At 35.0% G+C, this 17696-nt stretch overlaps 1 protein-coding gene across 2 annotated transcripts in view; it reads right to left on the minus strand.

Annotated features, from left to right (window-relative positions):
• Positions 1-17696, minus strand: part of HMCN1 (hemicentin 1) — a 375430-nt gene that overhangs the window by 109658 nt on the left and 248076 nt on the right. For both annotated transcript variants that reach the window (XM_025043935.1, XM_006907734.3), the window contains exons 43-49: positions 14349-14471; positions 13813-13974; positions 9266-9547; positions 8063-8230; positions 3712-3825; positions 3073-3159; positions 125-316 (exon numbers count right to left, since the gene is read on the minus strand). In XM_025043935.1, coding sequence (XP_024899703.1) covers positions 125-316; positions 3073-3159; positions 3712-3825; positions 8063-8230; positions 9266-9547; positions 13813-13974; positions 14349-14471 — 1128 coding nt within the window. The remainder of the gene's footprint in view (positions 1-124; positions 317-3072; positions 3160-3711; positions 3826-8062; positions 8231-9265; positions 9548-13812; positions 13975-14348; positions 14472-17696) is intronic.

Genomic DNA, 17696 nt, shown 5'->3' on the forward strand with positions numbered 1-17696 from the left:
TATACGTGTGTGTATATATATATCTCCTTTACTACTGCATATTTGATGTCGATCTTGTTCATGGTTGTGTCCCCAGCATAAAACACAGTACCTGGTACACAGTACATATTCCAAATATACCTACCCAACACGTTAAGACTGAAACTTTTGCTCTTGTCACCAGCTGTATTAGAAGCCAAACATGTGTATCTTCCAGTGTGTGACACTTGTGCATTGGTAATCTGAAGAAAACGGCCACCAGACATAATGTGATGGGTGTCATCTTCTTGAAGGAGCTGCCCATCTTTGTGCCATGTAATTACTGGCACGGGATTTCCTACAACAAAAAGCCATTTCTGAGAGCTGGATATAATCACATGTCTACAAGTAATAATTGAAAGAAAGCATTTCACTCATCTGCCTTTTTAAACATCCCACTTCTAAAAAAATACAGTAATCATTCATTCCAAAATAAATCTGCAAACATAACCTAATTTATAATAGTAATCATGCCATAATTTTAAAAACACACATAGATTATAAATAACTTTCAAATAAAGATTAGTTTTCATACATAAGTAGAATAATTCTAAATTAGTTTTTTTGTCTTATCATACCTTAGACTATTACAATTAAATATTTTTACAGTAAAATACACTTAAAAAAGAACAGAGCAGTATTTTTATTAAAATTATTACTCAAAAATACCTTTGCATTCATATTAAATTTTAAAAAGAATATTTTCTACTTTTGAGAGAAAGCAATAAAAAAGAAAAAACCTTTAAATAATTCAACAAGCAGATAGTTTCAGTTTGTATCAGGATTCTAGCATAGATATATAGATAGGTAAACACAGATATATAGTAATCATTCCTTTAATATTTATAGCCTATAGGGAAAATGTCTTTTATATTTATTTTAACATGGGACTTATGTTAAATATTAAGTTTTAAATTACTCAAATACTTTTTTAAATTTAATTTTAAAACCATAAAAGCAAGTTGTATTAGGAAAGAGGGCTAGGATGAAATTATAGTAAAACTGGAAAACTCAGCTGTACTGGTTGTGGTACATGTTCCATGGCCCCGCCCAGGCAGGGAAGGAAATTCACAAGTCTGCCCAAATACTGAGTATAGCGCCCCGTCCTGCCTAAGAAGCCTGACCAGAAAATCTGGGCAACCATGGAGCCTCTTCTACAGCTGCATTTGGGCAGAGAATAAAGCTAGCAGTCCTGTCCAGTTGTTCCCGGCCAATGTCAATCCCACCCTGACCTCACAGCTCAGGCAGTGGCTTCACAGAAATAGAGAATCTGACAGAAAGCTCCACCTGACCAAGGATACCATGAGCTAACCTGTCTAGAACACCAAGCTGAGCTGACTGACTGTCTCTGCTGAAATGAACCTATAAAGTCTGAAAGAGGAGACCCTTTACTCAAACACACAGATACTAACATAAAAAATCAGGTAAACATGACATCATCAAGGGAAACTAATAAAGCTCAATAACTGACTCTAAATAAACGCAGATGTATGAACTGTCTGACAGAGAATTTAGAATAGCCTTCTTAAAGAAGTTTACAGACAACAAAATTAGGAGAACAATGCATGAACAAAATGAGAATTTCAACAAAGAAATAGAAACCATCAACAAAACAAAACGAAACAAAACAAATCCTAGAGCTGAAGAATGCAATGCCTGAACTGGAGAATTTAAAAGAGAGCTTCAGTAACAGACTTGGCCCAGCAGGAGAAAGAATCAGTGAACTTCCAAGTCATCAAATCACACCCAGAAAAGAGCAAGATAAGAAGCAAGGAACAAAGGATATATAAAATAATCACAAAACAATGAACAAAATGGCAATAGTAAGTCCTCACCTATCCATATCCTTTAAATGTAAATGAATTAAAATCTCCAATCAAAAGATGGAGAATGAATTATAAAACCAAGATGTAACAATATACTGCCTACAAGAAACTCACTTTAGCTTTAAAGACACACAGAGAGTGAACAGATGTATAAAGATAGTTCAAGAAAATAGTAAAAGAAAGCAGGGGTAGCTATACTTATATCAGACAACATAAACTTTAAGCTAAAAAGTGGTCAAAAAAGACAAAGAAGGTCACTATATAATGAAAAGGGGTCAAGAAGATATAATAATTATAAATATTTATGCACCCAACATCAAAGCACCTAAATAAAGCAAATACTAACAGAACTAAATGGAAAAATAAACAGCAATACTGTAACGGTTGGAGACTTTAATATTCCACTCTCAACAACGGATAGATCATCTAATCTGAGAATCAGTAACAAAACAGAGGATTTAAAAAAACACTACAGACATAACAGATTTATACAGAACATTCCATCCAACAACAGCAGAATATACATTCTTTTCAAGAGCACACAGAACATTTTCTAGGATAGATCATATGTTAGACCACAAAACAAGTCTTAGCGAATTTAAGATGACTAAAATCATACCAAGTATTTTTTTCTGACCACAATGATATGAAACTAGAAATCAACAACAGGAAGAAAGCTGGAACATTAAAAAATAAAAAAAATAAAAGAAGAAATTACACATATTGCCAAAAAAGGTGACAATTTTGTTTTTTGGTAGTCCCCACTAGAAATAATGCCATCTTTTCCATCAAAATTCCTACCTATGTCTTTGAAATGAAATTTAAGAAAATAGGAAAAGGAAAGGAAGGTACAACCTTCAATCAACAGTGAAGGAATCGGAAAAGAAAGAGGTGGGGCAGGAAAACCATGCATACAAACAGAAGCAGAATTTTTTTTTAAATACAGTAATTTATTGAATTAAAAGCAAAGGCCAGTGTGAGGCTCTCTCTCCTTCCTTCCTTCCTTCCTTCCTTCCTTCTCTACCTTCCTCTCTTCTATGAGGAAATTTCTTTTTTATCTCTATAGAACCTAAGAGACTTCTTCCTACATTTCTACAGGCTGGAATAAAATTCAATTTCAAATGCATATTACAGCAGCTTGATGTTGTCTCAATTCGGATACGTAGCCGAGGGAATGAATAATTATGAAGTGGGGGGATAGTAGAAGTATGAGAGCTGAGCCCCTTACCTGTCACTTCACAAGTCAGTGTAATACTCTGTTTCTCTTTTACCTTCACATCTTCCAATGTATTTTCACCCACAACGCTAGGCGGTACTAAAAAAAGATAAAAAAAGTAACAATTTTAATAATTTTACAGGCATCTAGGTTTATGTTTTTATTAAGCTATAACTTAAAGCAAACCCCCAAATTCTCATTATTGGATTACTAGAATAATGTCATAATATTATTTTGATCAATTCCAACTTTAAGATATATTGTAAAGTTATATGTTATGAATTCAAATATACAATGAATTTTGTTGTAATGTAAATCTTAAAGTCTGGATAAAAGTGTCAACAAATCAGTGAGTAAGAACATTTATCACACATTTATTTTTCTCACTATAACTCTAATAAGCATTCGCATTAAGTAAGTTACCAGAGTCTTAGAATATTGTTGAACAAGTGTGAACTCACAGGACATGGCATTTCATTTTAGTCTGATTACCTCTAAATAATTCTAGCATCGAATTCTTATTAACTGTGACAGTCCAAGGGCCAAAGAACACATACATGTGGGATCAAGCTGTAGATTAATTTAAACTCTCATTCCAGAATGTATGTTAGCCAATTAGATTTTTTCTAGATGTGCAAATTATATAAATACCTAATACTGAAAGTCCAAAGACTTTTCTTTCTTCACCAGCTGCATTTCTTACGATACAAGTATATTGGCCAGCATCTTCTATTCTGGTCTGTATCAACCGCAGAGTCCTACCTCCTGGAGAAGAAAAACACCAGATGACTCAAAAAGAAATCTGAAACTTTATGAGTTGTCCAAGTGGTGTTCAATTTAGGTAAAATTTAATCAATGTGCTTCAGAGGCCTTTAAATGAATTTACGCCAAGCTTTTTAAAAACTAAATCATACTTTTAGCCTCTATGAAACAGAATAGATAATTCAGAAGAATTTTCTGGGTCGATGGATAAAAAATTAAATAATAAAAAATTAAGTGGTAGCAAGCAAGAAACAGAGTTTCACAGGGGTGATATTTGAATATAACCATAAAAGGTAAACATACTTTAACACGCAGAGGAGTTGAGAGCCTCCACTGTAGATGAAATAGGAACGAGGATACAAAGGTAGAAAGTAGATGTGAGTGTGGTACTTTAAGCAGAGCAGTTGAAGAAAATGGTCACAAATGAGGATAGATGGAGTATGGCCAGATTCGGTGGGCCCTTGAATGCGATGCTAAGGAATCTAGACCTTACTATGTTCACTAAAGCTGGGGTCCCCAACTTCTGGGCTGCAGACTGGTACAGGTCCGTGGCCTGTTAGGAACTGGGCCGCGCAGCAGGAGGCGAGTGGCGGGCAAGCGAGTGAAGTTACATCTGTATTTGCAGCTGCTCCCCAGCGCTAGCATCACTGCCTCAGCTCCACCTCGGATCATCAGGCATTAGACTCTCATAGGTGCACTGGTCTCCGATGCCAAAAAGGTTGGGGACCGCTGCACTAAAGGATATGAAGTGTGTAAACAAAAAGGTCTCGATCTGATTTGTGCTTTAAAAGGTAACTGTGATTCCCAGTTTGCCACGGAACATAGAACTGGGAATGTAAGAAAGACGACCAGGTCAGCCACCCGGATATAAGTGACAACAACATGTAAGGGATGGATGAAACCAGGATGTCTGACCACCAGTTTTTCAATTGAGTTTCATGGAATCCTAGAATTATTTATATCAAAGTTTAGGGGTGTGTGTGTGGGAGGGTCACCTCATTCAACGGTGTAACTCTGCTTTTGTTTCTTTTATATTCTGAACTTCTATGTAATGTAATGTTTTGCCTGGAGAGATTCTTCATCCAATAAATGGATGTAGACTGAGAGTGAAACTCTGATATGCTGAAGGGTATAATTTGGAGGAAAACTCCATTTGAGGCGAAGGAAGAGGGAGGAGCCGGCAAATGAGACTGAAACGAAGCCCGCAAGGGAGCTGAGATGCGCTGGGAGGAGAGTCCGCGAAATCCTCTGAGGAGCTGACGCTAAGTAAAAATGTACAACATTTCTTAGATTTTATCATAATTTTCTGGCTGGTGTATTTTTGCTTAGTACTCTGAATTTGAACCAAAAAAGAAAAAGACCGAAATGGTTAAAGATGAAATTTTCATATAAATATCCATGTGGACCTGGATTCATCAGGAGTGTCCATCTACTGTCTTTTTGTAAACATAAGCTGTCATTGAGCTTTTCCAATAAGCAACTTTCCCATCCTCAAACTTAATAGTACTTCATTTAAACAAACAAAGCTTATTCCCCAATTGAATTTATGTAAGCAACGTTGAATACAGAAATTATCTAAATACGTCAAAGACTTACGGTAATTAAGAAAAGATTCAAGCGCTCATTGCTACTTCAGACTAGTGAAACCATAATATGATTCCAGTTGAGAGATATTAAAACAATCTAACTTTTATGAGTCACTGCTGGCTCTGCAAACCTCAACCTCATAAGTCTCATGATCTTTCTTTTCTCTGTTTCCTGGTCTTCTCACTTAATCCAGCGAAAAACAAAAAAGGGTCTGACAGTTACTTATACGGAGACAGTTCTTGTACCTATTAAATTTTTATAGCGGTTATTTCTTCTTGGCACATAACTTCATAACAATAATAGAGACTTCATCAAAGTATTGCTTTCAGAAAGGCTGCACTTAAAGTCTCAGGAGGACTAATCTTAATGAAACAGAAGTGTGCAGCAGACTACGGACCAAGCAAGTCATATGCCATTCATTTGATTCTCATTCATCTGTTGCACAATACACATGTTCAGACTGTAAAACTGGATGACTCCATTGGCAGCACCACAAGGTGAAATACTTTTACTGTGTTCCCTCAGGGATCTCCAGCTGCTAGTCAAGCAAAACAAAACGAAATAGAACCAAAAGACCACTCCTGCCTATCTATAATAAGCCAGAGCACATCGCTCTATCTTGCCTTTTTGATTTCCAGGAGCTCTGACGTAGTTATTCTGTTTAATATGAATTCCCACTTTTTCAGCAATTGAGAATTAGAAAAAAAGTAAAAAAAAAATATGAGGATAATTTCAAGATGAGAAGATAATGTGTTCAGGTTTTAGGGTAACCAAATTGTAATAGAATCTTTGCCATGACTATGATTTCCTATACCCAACACAGTCTGGGAGTCCTATGAAAATGAAAGCATCATAGTGAGGGTGCAGGAATGTCTCCCAGGCCGTGGAGACCACAAACCTCTTTCCAGGTTGTCTACGGCAATAAGGACAAACATGTATTGGATGCTTACACATAAGCAAGCGCTATGTTAACTGCTTTACATACATTAACTCATCTCATCCTTACAAAACCCCTAAGAGGTAAATCCTACTAATATCTTCACTTTACCAGCAAAGAAACGGAATTTAGCAAAGTCGAGTAACTTGCACGGAGTCATAAATCTAGTATGATAGGCAATAAATGAGGTTATTAGCAATGTACATTCTTCGTCGAGTTCCCATTTATAGAATGAGATCTTGAAGAAACACAGGGACCTTAGGATATTTAGATCTAATTCAAACACTAGGAAAGAATCTTTTCTGAACAGTTTTCAAACGTAGGGATTTAAACTCTGAACAAATTTAGGGCCAGGGAGCTCACTACTTCTTAAAATAGCTCATCTTGACATAGATAGATAGATAGATAGATAGATAGATAGATAGATAGATAGATAGATAGATAGACAGACAGACAGACAGATAGATAGACAGACAGACAGACAGACAAACAGATAGTTAGTTAGTTTATATTCAGATCCAAATCGGTCCCATTACTTTCTACCCCTGGAACTAAACAGAACCAACATACTCCTTTCCTACACAACAGCTCTTCAAAGAATTTAAATTCAATTGTCACTATGTAACTATAAGGTTACATAAGGTTTATTTTCCAGGTTCATTACAATCAGACAAATTATTTTGTAATTATTTACCATCATGGTTACTCTCCTTTAAAAATATTGTCAGTAATCCTTCTGGTTTTCATAATGAGTGAGTTAAGTCCACAGTACAATAGGTCTCTTACTTTTCTCAATGGTGAAAATACATTTTGTTAATGTGGCAAAATGTTTCATTTATCTTCTTGCTAAACACATTACACTGTTAATGCATAATAAATGAATAACAGAATTCAGAGATCTTTTCATATGAAGAATTCTGAAGCTATATCTCACCCTAATTTTCATCACTGGTTTTTGAACTTAAATGCAGGAGTTAATTTAACTTTTATTTTGTTAGGTATAACTCAAAAGTTCTAGCATGAAGTGTGTTTAAATCTGGATGCCTTCATTCAACACATTAGTTATTCTGTTAAGTATCTAAGCTTTTTATTAACCACAAACTTGGCAAGAGTCTTCTTAGTTGTATTCAAGTCATTATTAAAAGGGACAAAGCGCAGATTCCTATGGCATGTCCCAAGATCCCTTTGATCCATAAAGGACAAGCTAATAGATTTCCTACACAATTAGATGTAGAATAAGTTGATATCTCTTTTACAATAATAAGGAAATCTTAGCTCATAGTAAACTATCCCATCCTGGAAATATAAAATTCACTCAGAAGAGAGTCATAAATAAGTTGAAATACTTGGTTTTGGAGGTATATTATATAAAATGAATCACTCTAGACTCTGGTCTCAATTTTAGCGTTTCTTTTCACTTTTCACTTTTCAAATTGGTTGGTACTTATGGTAGCATGGATACTTTGACATCACCATGATTTAAATAATAAGCCATTGTCAAGATTCCATTTTAAAAGGATCTAGATATAATTTACAGATTTTCCCCTTTTCATGTAGCTTCTGATATCCTTCTACATATTTTCCCCTTAATATGATCAGTATTATAGTGAGCAGCAAATCAAAAAGAAATATAAAACAGGGAAAGATGAGAAATGAAGGAGAAATTGTGGCCATATGACGATAACCCAATTATTAGACTAGGAGAATTTCTTATACCTGAGAGAATTCTCACAGAACTGCTAAGGCTGATGGGCCACCCGTCTTTAAGCCAGGCAATTGAAGGTAAGGGAATTCCTGAAGCTTCACAAGTCAGGGACACTGAGTTCTTCTCCACCACACTGATATTTTCAGGTGTCCCATGGTTTCCCATGATGCTTGGAGGGGCTGTAAGATAAAACAAAACGAATAAGAAAAGCAAAGGAGGGTAGTTAATATATATCAAGTACCAAATCCTAAATTTATTGTTACTAAGAAGACTTCCATATACTAATCAATAGTAAGCAAAATAAACATTCACATCTTCGATCTTACTATTTGTAGTAATATTTTTAGTGTAACATTCCTGAAAGTAAAAATGTCACCTTTTCCTCACTAATAGCAATAAATCTCTTACGTATTATTATTCTCATGGTGGTGAGTGATTTCCTATGAATCATTCATCTTTTCAGTAAACCTCTAATATAGATTCATGACCTTCTTATAGGCAGGATTTTCTAACAAATAATTATAATCTAAAAATTAAAATAATATAACAAAAGATACTTAAGGTTGACTCATTTGCTCTTTTACATTCAGATTCCTTAAAGCTTTGGCTCATATATTGGCTGCGAACTAGAGGAAAGTAAAACTGGATTTTGTGTGAGTCTTGACTAAATTCAAGTTATATTAGATGTACCATCATTTTTATAGATTTAAAAATTTCAATTCAAATTCTATGCATACAAATAGGTGTCCCTGAGAACATAATGCTTGGTCTATTCCTATGCACATTTATGACTCACTAAAGAGAACATTAAAGCTGACTCCAGTATAACTCATGACCAACTGATGCTGAGTCAGCAAGCTCTCAGGAACCTAGGTTTATACCAGCCAAGACAGCTGATTTGGAAAACAAAGAATCAAAGAATAGCAGTTGGGGTAGAACTCGACGAGAAGTACAATTATCAAAGACAATTATCTACTTCACTATGTGCTTTCTTAAAATAATATTCAATACATGCTTCTTTCAGCAAGGTAAGAAATGATAGGTCAGTCATAGAAGGATAAGTGATGAGATTGTTCTAGAGAAGTAGTGTGTATGCAGAAAACAACAGACTATAAATAAAAGACTCAACACTCAAGACCTTTATCTCTCATCCAGGATGCTACAGATTATATCAGCCAATGAATAGACCTATTGCGCTTGTTATTTACACTTACTATGTACACTTAAGTCATATTTTCTGTCGGTCATGCCTGCTACATTTACAGCCACACACACATAACGGCCTGTGTCAGATACATGAATATTCTTCAGCTGAAGGATGCGACCTTCATCCAATATCTCTATTCCCCTTCCCTTGGTCAAGGGGCGGCCATCTTTCATCCAAGTCACTGTTGGTTGAGGAATACCCTGCACCTCACACTCCAAGGAAATACTCTTCCCTCGAGTCACAATGATTTCAGTAGGGTGGCTGCCACTGTTGGATATGGTTGGTCGAACTGCATTTAAAACAAGAAAGAGAACAAAATAGGAAATGTCTTCTTCAGTTTTACACAGAAAATTCCATCAGTCAAAGTTAAATTCAGTTTTGATGTCAAAATATTAACTCCTAAAGAAAGACCTAAGACTAACAGACATGGCACTGCTATGTTGAGAGGTAGAGTTCTTCTCCAGTGTTTCTAAATGGGTTCATATCTAAAACAAAGCTATCAATACACTAAGGAAAGAACGTCATGTTTGCTACTTTACCTGTTTTTGAAAAGTTTTACAAATATTTGAACTTATCATTTGCAGAAAACTTTGTTGTATTAATTTTAAAATAGGTATAATAGCCTAGCTCACAACTCAATGTCTATTACCAATCCCTTTTCCCCCTCCACCTTCTATTACAGGAGTTGAAAAGAGCTGTGACTATTTCCCAGTTGTCTCTGATCATTGAGATGGCCACATGAATCTATTTAGGACTAAAAAATCTAAATAAAGGTCTCTTGGCAGGGGCAGATGGTCTAGATTTTGTGAACTTTTAGCTCTCCTGGTAAAAGGGAAAAATATAACATTTTTTATTGAGGTAAAATTGGCATGTGACATGTAAACTTCAGGTGTACAACTCTGTAATTTGATATCTGTATGCACTACAAAGTGATCACTACCAAAAGTCTAGTTACTGTCTTTCACCATACAATTGACCCCATTCACCCATTTCGTACCCCCACAACTTCCCCCTGATAATTATCAATCTGTTCTCTGAGTTTGTTTTTGCTCAGTTGGTTTTCTTTTTCTTTTCTTTTGTTTTTTAGATTTCACATGAGTGAAATAATACAGTATTTGTCTTTCTCCATCTGACTCACTTCACTTAGCAAAATAACCTCAAGGTCCACCCATGTAATAATGGCAAAATTTCATTCTTTTTCATGACTGAGTAGTATTCCATTACACACACACACACACACACACACATATGTGTGTATGTATACATATATATATATATGTATACACACCACATCTTTATCCACACACACACACCACATCTTTATCCATTCATCCATTGATAGACACTTAGGTTGTTTCCATATCTTGGCTATTGTAAAAAATGCTATAGTGAACACAGGGGTTCATTTATCTTTTCAAATTAGTGTTTTTACTTTCTTTGAAAAAGTACTCAGAAGTGGAATAGCTGGATCATATGGTAGTTTTATTCTTAATTTTTTGAGGAATCTTCATACTGTTTTCAGTCATGGCCGTACCAATTTACATTCTCATCAACAGTATATAAGAGTTCCCTTATTCTCACATCTTCTCCAACTCTTATTGTTTCACTTTTTTATAATAGCTATTTCTAATAGTTACGAGGTGATATTGTGGTTTTGATTTGCATTTCCCTAATAATTAGTGATGCTGAACATCTTTTCATGTGCCAGGTAGCCATTTGTATATCTTTGGAAAAATGTCTATTCAGATCCTCTGCCCATTGTTTAATCAGGTTTGTTTGTTTGTTTGCTGTTGAGTTGTACGAGTTCTTTATGTATTTTGGATATCAATTCCTTGTTGAATGTATGATTTGCAAATATTTGCTTCCATTCGGTAGGTTGCTTTTTCATTTGATGATGGTTTCCTTCACTGCACAGAAGCTTTTTAGTTTGATACAGTCCCATTTGCTTATCTTCGCTTTTGTTTCCCTTGCCTTTAGAGTTGGATCCACAAAAATGCCTCGGAGACCAATGTCAAAGAACTTACTGCCTATGTTTTCTTTCAGGATTTTGGTGTTTCAGGTATTACATTCAAGTCTTTGATTGATTTTGAGTTAATTATGTATATGGTGTAAGACAGTAGTCGAAGTTAAAGGTTTTTTTTTTTTCTTTTTTTGCATGTGGCTATCTGGTTTCCAATATCATTTATTAAAGAGACTGTCCTTTCGTCACTGTATGTTCTTGGTTTCTTTGTTGTAAATTACTTTGTTCACATACATGTGTGGGTTTACTTCTGGGCTGTAAATTCTGTTCCATTAAATTGTATCTGCTTTTATGCCAATGCTATACTGTTTTGTTTAGTATAGCTTTATAGTATAGTCTGAAATCAGGGCGCAGGATATCTCCAACTTTGTTCTTCTTTCTAAAGATTGCTTTGGCAATTTAGGATCTTTTGTGGTTCCATAAAAGTTTTAAAATTATTTATTCTAATTCTGTGAAAAATACCATTGGAATTTTGATAGGGATTGCATTGAATCTGTAGATTGTTTTGGGTAATATGAACATTTTAACATGTTCTTATAATCCATGAGTTGAAATATATTTCCATTTATTTGTTTCTTCTTCAATTTATTTTAATAGTTTTTTAATATTTTTCAGTGAACAGGTTTTTCAATTCCTGGTTAAAGTTATTCATGGGTATTTATTCTCTTAATGCTATTGTAAATGGGATTGTTTCCTTAATTTCTCTTTCTGATAGTTTACTATTAATATATAGAAATGCCACAGATTTCTGTATATTGATTTTGTATCCTGCAACTTTGCTGGACTCATTTATTAGTTCTAACAGTTTTTTTTTTTTTGGTGGAATCTTTAGGGTTTTCTATATGTATTATATCATGTCATCTGCACATAGTGAGAGTTTTACTTCTTCATTTCTGACTTGAATGCCTTTGGTTCTTTTTCTTGCCTACTTGCTGTGTCTAGAACTTCTAATACTATGCTGAGTAAAAGTGGAAGAATGGGCATCCTTGTCTTGTTCTTGATCTTAGATGAAAGGCTTTCAAGTTTTCACTATTGAGTAGGATACCAGCTGTGGAAGTGTCATATATGGCCTTTATTATGTTGAGGTACGCTCTCTCTATACCTACTTTGCTGAGAGTTTTTATCACAAATGGATATTAAATTTTGTTAAATGCTTTCTCTGTATATATTGAGATGATTTTTATTCTTCATTTTGTTATGGTGTTTATTCTTCATTTTGTTAACATGGTGTATCACACTGATTGCTTTGTAAATGTTGAACCATCCTTGCATCCCTGGAATAAATCTCACTTGATCATTATGCATGATCCTTTTAATATATTGTTGAATTTGCTTTGCTAAATACTTTGTTGAATATTTTTGTATCTATGTTCATTAAGGATATTGGCCTATAATTTTCTCTTTTTTATAGTATCCTTGTATAGTTTTTGGTATCAGAGTAATGCAAGCTTTGTAAAATGAGTTTAGAAACATTCCCTCCTCTTTAATTTTTTGGAAGAGTTTCAGAAGGATAGGTATCAAATCTTTGAATCTTTAGTAAAATTTACCAGTGAATTCACCAGATGGTCCTAGACTTCTGTTTGTTGGGAGGTTTTTGATTAATGATTCAATATCCTTACTAGTAATCCATCCATTCGTATTTTCTATTTTTTTAAAAATTCATTCTTGAAAGATTGTCTGTTTCTAAGAATTTATGCACTTCTAGGTTGTCCAATTTTATGGCATTTAACTGTTGTATGATCTTTTGAATTTCTGTTTTAATGGTTGTAACTTCTCTGTCATTTCTAATTTTATTTGTTTAGTGCTGACCAACTTATGACTGCCAACCTCAGGTTTCTCTTTATGTGAGAAAATAAACCTCTACTTTTTTAAGCAACAGATACTAGTTATTCTCTAACTTTGCAGCTGAAGTCACCTAATTTATACTGATTCCATGAACAAAAATTAGACTACCTTCAACAGATATACGTATGAGAAGAAAAATGAGCCAGCGTTAGTAATCTTGTGTTCTACTGCTATTCATTCCTATCACATACAAGCCATGTGACCTCAGTTAGTCATGGAATCTTCTCGAGGCTTAAGTTTATACTAAAGTAAAATGTGGGCAATAGTTTTGTCTCATATTACAACTCAGGTAAAGGCTGAATGAGATAATTACATATTTTAAACACTTTAAAATCTAATACAAATTATTATTTAAAATATTTTATTACATGTTATAAATATACCCTATGGTACAATGTCACCCCTCCTCATTCCACATGCCCACTATACTGCCCCTAACAAATTACAGCCACATTCATGTGTCCGCCATCACTGAACTGATCTACACAGGACAACTGTACCGCTGACTAAATAATAGCCAGAAATAAGTAACTTCTCTTGATTATGTCAGCATAATTTAAATTTGTGGGTTTTATGAGAGGTATAGTATAACTATGCCACTTCGAGTGTATCTTAAACTTATGAGGAAAAGGGAAGGATGAAAAGATTTAAAGAAAATTGTGCCAAAGCCTGGCTAATCAATAACTTACTGTAAACTTGCAGACTGTAGTCTTTCTTTGCAGTTCCAGCGACATTTGATGCCACACATGTATAGAGCCCAGCATCAGATTTTTCAGCACCTGAAATCTGTAACTGTCTGCCTCCAGGTAAAGTTCTGAATCGTCCTGCAGAATCGGCCAGCACTGGGGAACCTGCAGAGAAAGCCAAATGGCAGAATACGAAGCAAGAATAGAAAGCATTTTATGTACGCTTTCTGATAAGTCTATATCCTTATCTATTTACTTTTGACTTCAAGTAGCTAAAAAGCAGATGACGCTGCTTTAAAATTTAAAAAAAAATTAATTTTTTTCTGGGCAGCAGTCAGTCTCAAAATTCTAGATTTTAAGCTGTATAATGTGGAAGTATCACGTGTTGCACATATAACATTTAATTATGCTGTCTGGTATTTTGGTATGCAAACCCCTGGAAAGTTTGTTAATAATTTGACAGGTTTGTCAAAGAAATATAAATTCATCAATATTTCATTTAGATTTAATTTCATAAATGTCAAAGGATGAAAACTGACCTTGCTTCTTCCAAATGAGATTTGGGGGTGGAATTCCACTTGACTCACATAGCAGACTGATGAGGTTCCCTTCAATGACTGTAAGTTGACCAAGTTCATCAGAACCATATATATTTGGTGGTACTGAAAGATTAAAAAAAGAAAAAATACAAAATGTGATTTTTACGATCATTTAATATGAAATTCCTGCAACACTTGGCATGCAAAACAAAAAAGGTCTGCACTCGAATGACACAGGAAATAATTAGCTTGTGAGGTTAATGTTATTAACACCACATTAAAAGTCAGTTTTATGACACAGACTAAATACCTAATAGCAAACTTCCCGTTTTCACAAATAGAAACTTAATTACCAAAATATTCAGAGTGGCATAAAAAGAAGCTAATTTATTATAGATATGTAGACATCTTACACCAAAAAGCAAAGGCACCTACCAAGTTTAAACTTAACCCAGTCACATGTGCCTAACCAGTTTTGTTATCTCAGATGATGTTCAGAATTGGAAAACAACAGGCATATAACACATAGTAAAGAACGAAGGTAAGGAATTTGATCTAAGAAACAGACGGGTCACCTATTCTAGACTGCACAGCCTGCCTCTCACTGGCCTCCAGCTTCTCTTTGGAATATTCAAAGTGAATCCTGACTACCCACGCTTCTCTGAGAGGCCGAGTCTGCATTTTCTGGCTGAACTCTCTCCTCTGCCACTTCTCTGGTTGTGATGTTACCAGGCGGCAGATGCTTGCTCTCCCAAGCTCCTGGGAGTTGAGAAGTGAGAGAATCCTTCTCACTCTCCGGTGCAGTTTTCAGTCATTGTTCAACCACCCCTGCGAAAGCTTCTATTCCTCTGAGGCTCATGCCACCAATTTACTTCTCTTTCTCATTCTTACCACCATCTGTGAAGCACACTCTTTTTCCATTCGCTGAACGATTTGGTACTTGCTGTCATCCATCCTCTTTACATGAAGACCTGCTATCATTCTGTATGAACTCAGCATCCACATGTATAACCTGTCTAAACACTCTGGCTACTCAATTCCTTGATTCCCTTCTCCATCAAAGGCCATACCCTTTTCATTACCTATAACATTTTTCCTATAAATTACAAATTTAGGCCACTCTCTGACAACTGCTCCATCTTTCCAGCTCTTCCATTCAATTATTCCCAATTCTCAATTCATTGACTTTACTGAATCTCAACTCCTTTTATCTCAGAAGTCTCCCCAGCCGCCTACTCTGGCTTACTGGCTTTTCTATCCAGCTGTGATTTCATGATCAATAGTTTCAACTACTCCTTTGCCAATAGTCTCAACCACCTTGTACCACTGTCCTTCCTGTTTGGCAGCACAGGAGTCCTATAGTTTACCCTGTCATCACCTATACCATAGATGGAAAGTCCTACAGAAGACAATGACAATTACACGAATTACCACCACAATAAATTCATGATCACCAGCCTAAATTCTACCCTTTTCTACTTTCATGGCTTCCATTCATAGAAATATTTGCACCTCTGTACCTACAATGCAGACCCCCTCTGACTATTTAACATCTCAACTGGGATGCCTTCCTTAGGGCCACGGTCAAACCTGACTTATCCCAGAATGAACTCGGCCACCTTTGTTCCCTCTCTGATGGAGGGATACTACTGTCCACACAGCCCCGCTGGCCAACCCATACTGACATCAATCCTTTACTCTTCTTGTTTCCACATTTCTCCACCTAATCAATTAACCCTATTAATCAATTTTTTAAATACTTCTAGAGTTTTTCTGCTATCTTTCTAAAATACAGATCTGAACACTCTAGTCCTTCTTTAAATCTTTTTAGTGGTATCATATCGCTGTTAGAATCAAATGTGTACTTTTGAAATTGATTTTAGAGGCTCTCTTCAATATGCCCCACTTAACCTTTCCTACCTAATATCTTCTCCCTGTCCTCTGCATCACACTATGCTCCACAGTGAATGGTGTTCTTCAGGTCTTTGTAATGCTTCCATTCTCCTCAGAGACCTAACAACCACTCGTCCTTAAACCCTCGAACAGATGTCACAATCCCCTGATATATTTTCTTACAAAACTTCCTATAATAACTCTCAGGAAATTTAATTTTAATTGGCCATCGAAAGATAATTTTAGACCAGAATATAAATTCTGTGTGAACAATGTCATTGTCTTTTCTCATTAACCTCTCTATGCCTAAACGTGGCATATGCCTGGGACACAGAAGCACACTATAAATAGTTTTTGAGTGAGTCTATCTTTGATGTCTTAACACTCTCTTCTCTATCATTCATTTTTTGTGCCTACTGTATTGTTTTCCTCTACTGAAGTATACTTCACAGTTTATGTCTAATTTGACTTCTCTGCAATATTTGACATTATTCATTTATCCATCCATCCATCCATCCATCCATCCACTCATCCACATCCAACTTATCTGTTGTCCATGTTCTTCTGGGGACACCGTTTCACTTAGTTTCCATGACACAATTTTTAGCCGGTTTTCCCTCTACCTTTTTGTTCCTTCTCAGTTTCCCATTTGGGGTCGCTTTTTCTGTTTCCCTTCTTACGCAGTACACATGAGAGTCATTCTACAGAGGACTCTTATGTATACATCCTTTTTACTCTCTCTAATATCAGCTGCTACATGTATACTCATGTGTCCAACCTTACCTTTTAGTGGTTCTCTCTCTCCTAAACTGTAGGCTCCTATTTCTGACTGCATGTAGGACAGCTTCACATGGACAGTCTATAGGTATTTCCAATACAGCATTTTAAAAATGAATTCTTCATCTCACTTTCTAATTGATCATCACTACAAATCTTGGTTTTAACCTTTACTTGATAACACCTATGTTATCTTACCTATATAGGGAGTTATATGAATATTTTTACTATTTGAAAGAAATGAGAAAGGAAGAAAAAGAGAAATGGAGGGAGAGGAGAAGGAGGTAAGAGCATAAGTTAATGATACATGACTACTAAGTAGCAAATATAAATTTACTAGATCGTAAATTTTACTATTAAAAAGTAAATTTATTCTTTTATAGGGTGAATATTAGCACGTCTCATAATCTTCAAGATTATTTTTAAAATGATTATGAAGATTTATTGTTAATGTGATTTTCTACATAAATGCTTACTTTTAAAGTTTTTAAAAATTTTTTTCTCTTCTGGAAGCAAATTATTTCCTCTATTTTTATTTTAAATGTGTTTTTAAATAAACTTTTATAATCAGAGGTAAATTTTAGCTCATCTCAATAATTAAAAAATTTAAAAATACAATCAAAATTGAGAGGGCTTAAAATGTTACAAATGATTTTAAAGAGGTATTAAACATAAACA

Source organism: Pteropus alecto, unplaced genomic scaffold, assembly GCF_000325575.1.
Source record: "Pteropus alecto unplaced genomic scaffold, ASM32557v1 scaffold101, whole genome shotgun sequence".
Classification (NCBI taxonomy): Eukaryota; Metazoa; Chordata; class Mammalia; order Chiroptera; family Pteropodidae; genus Pteropus; species Pteropus alecto.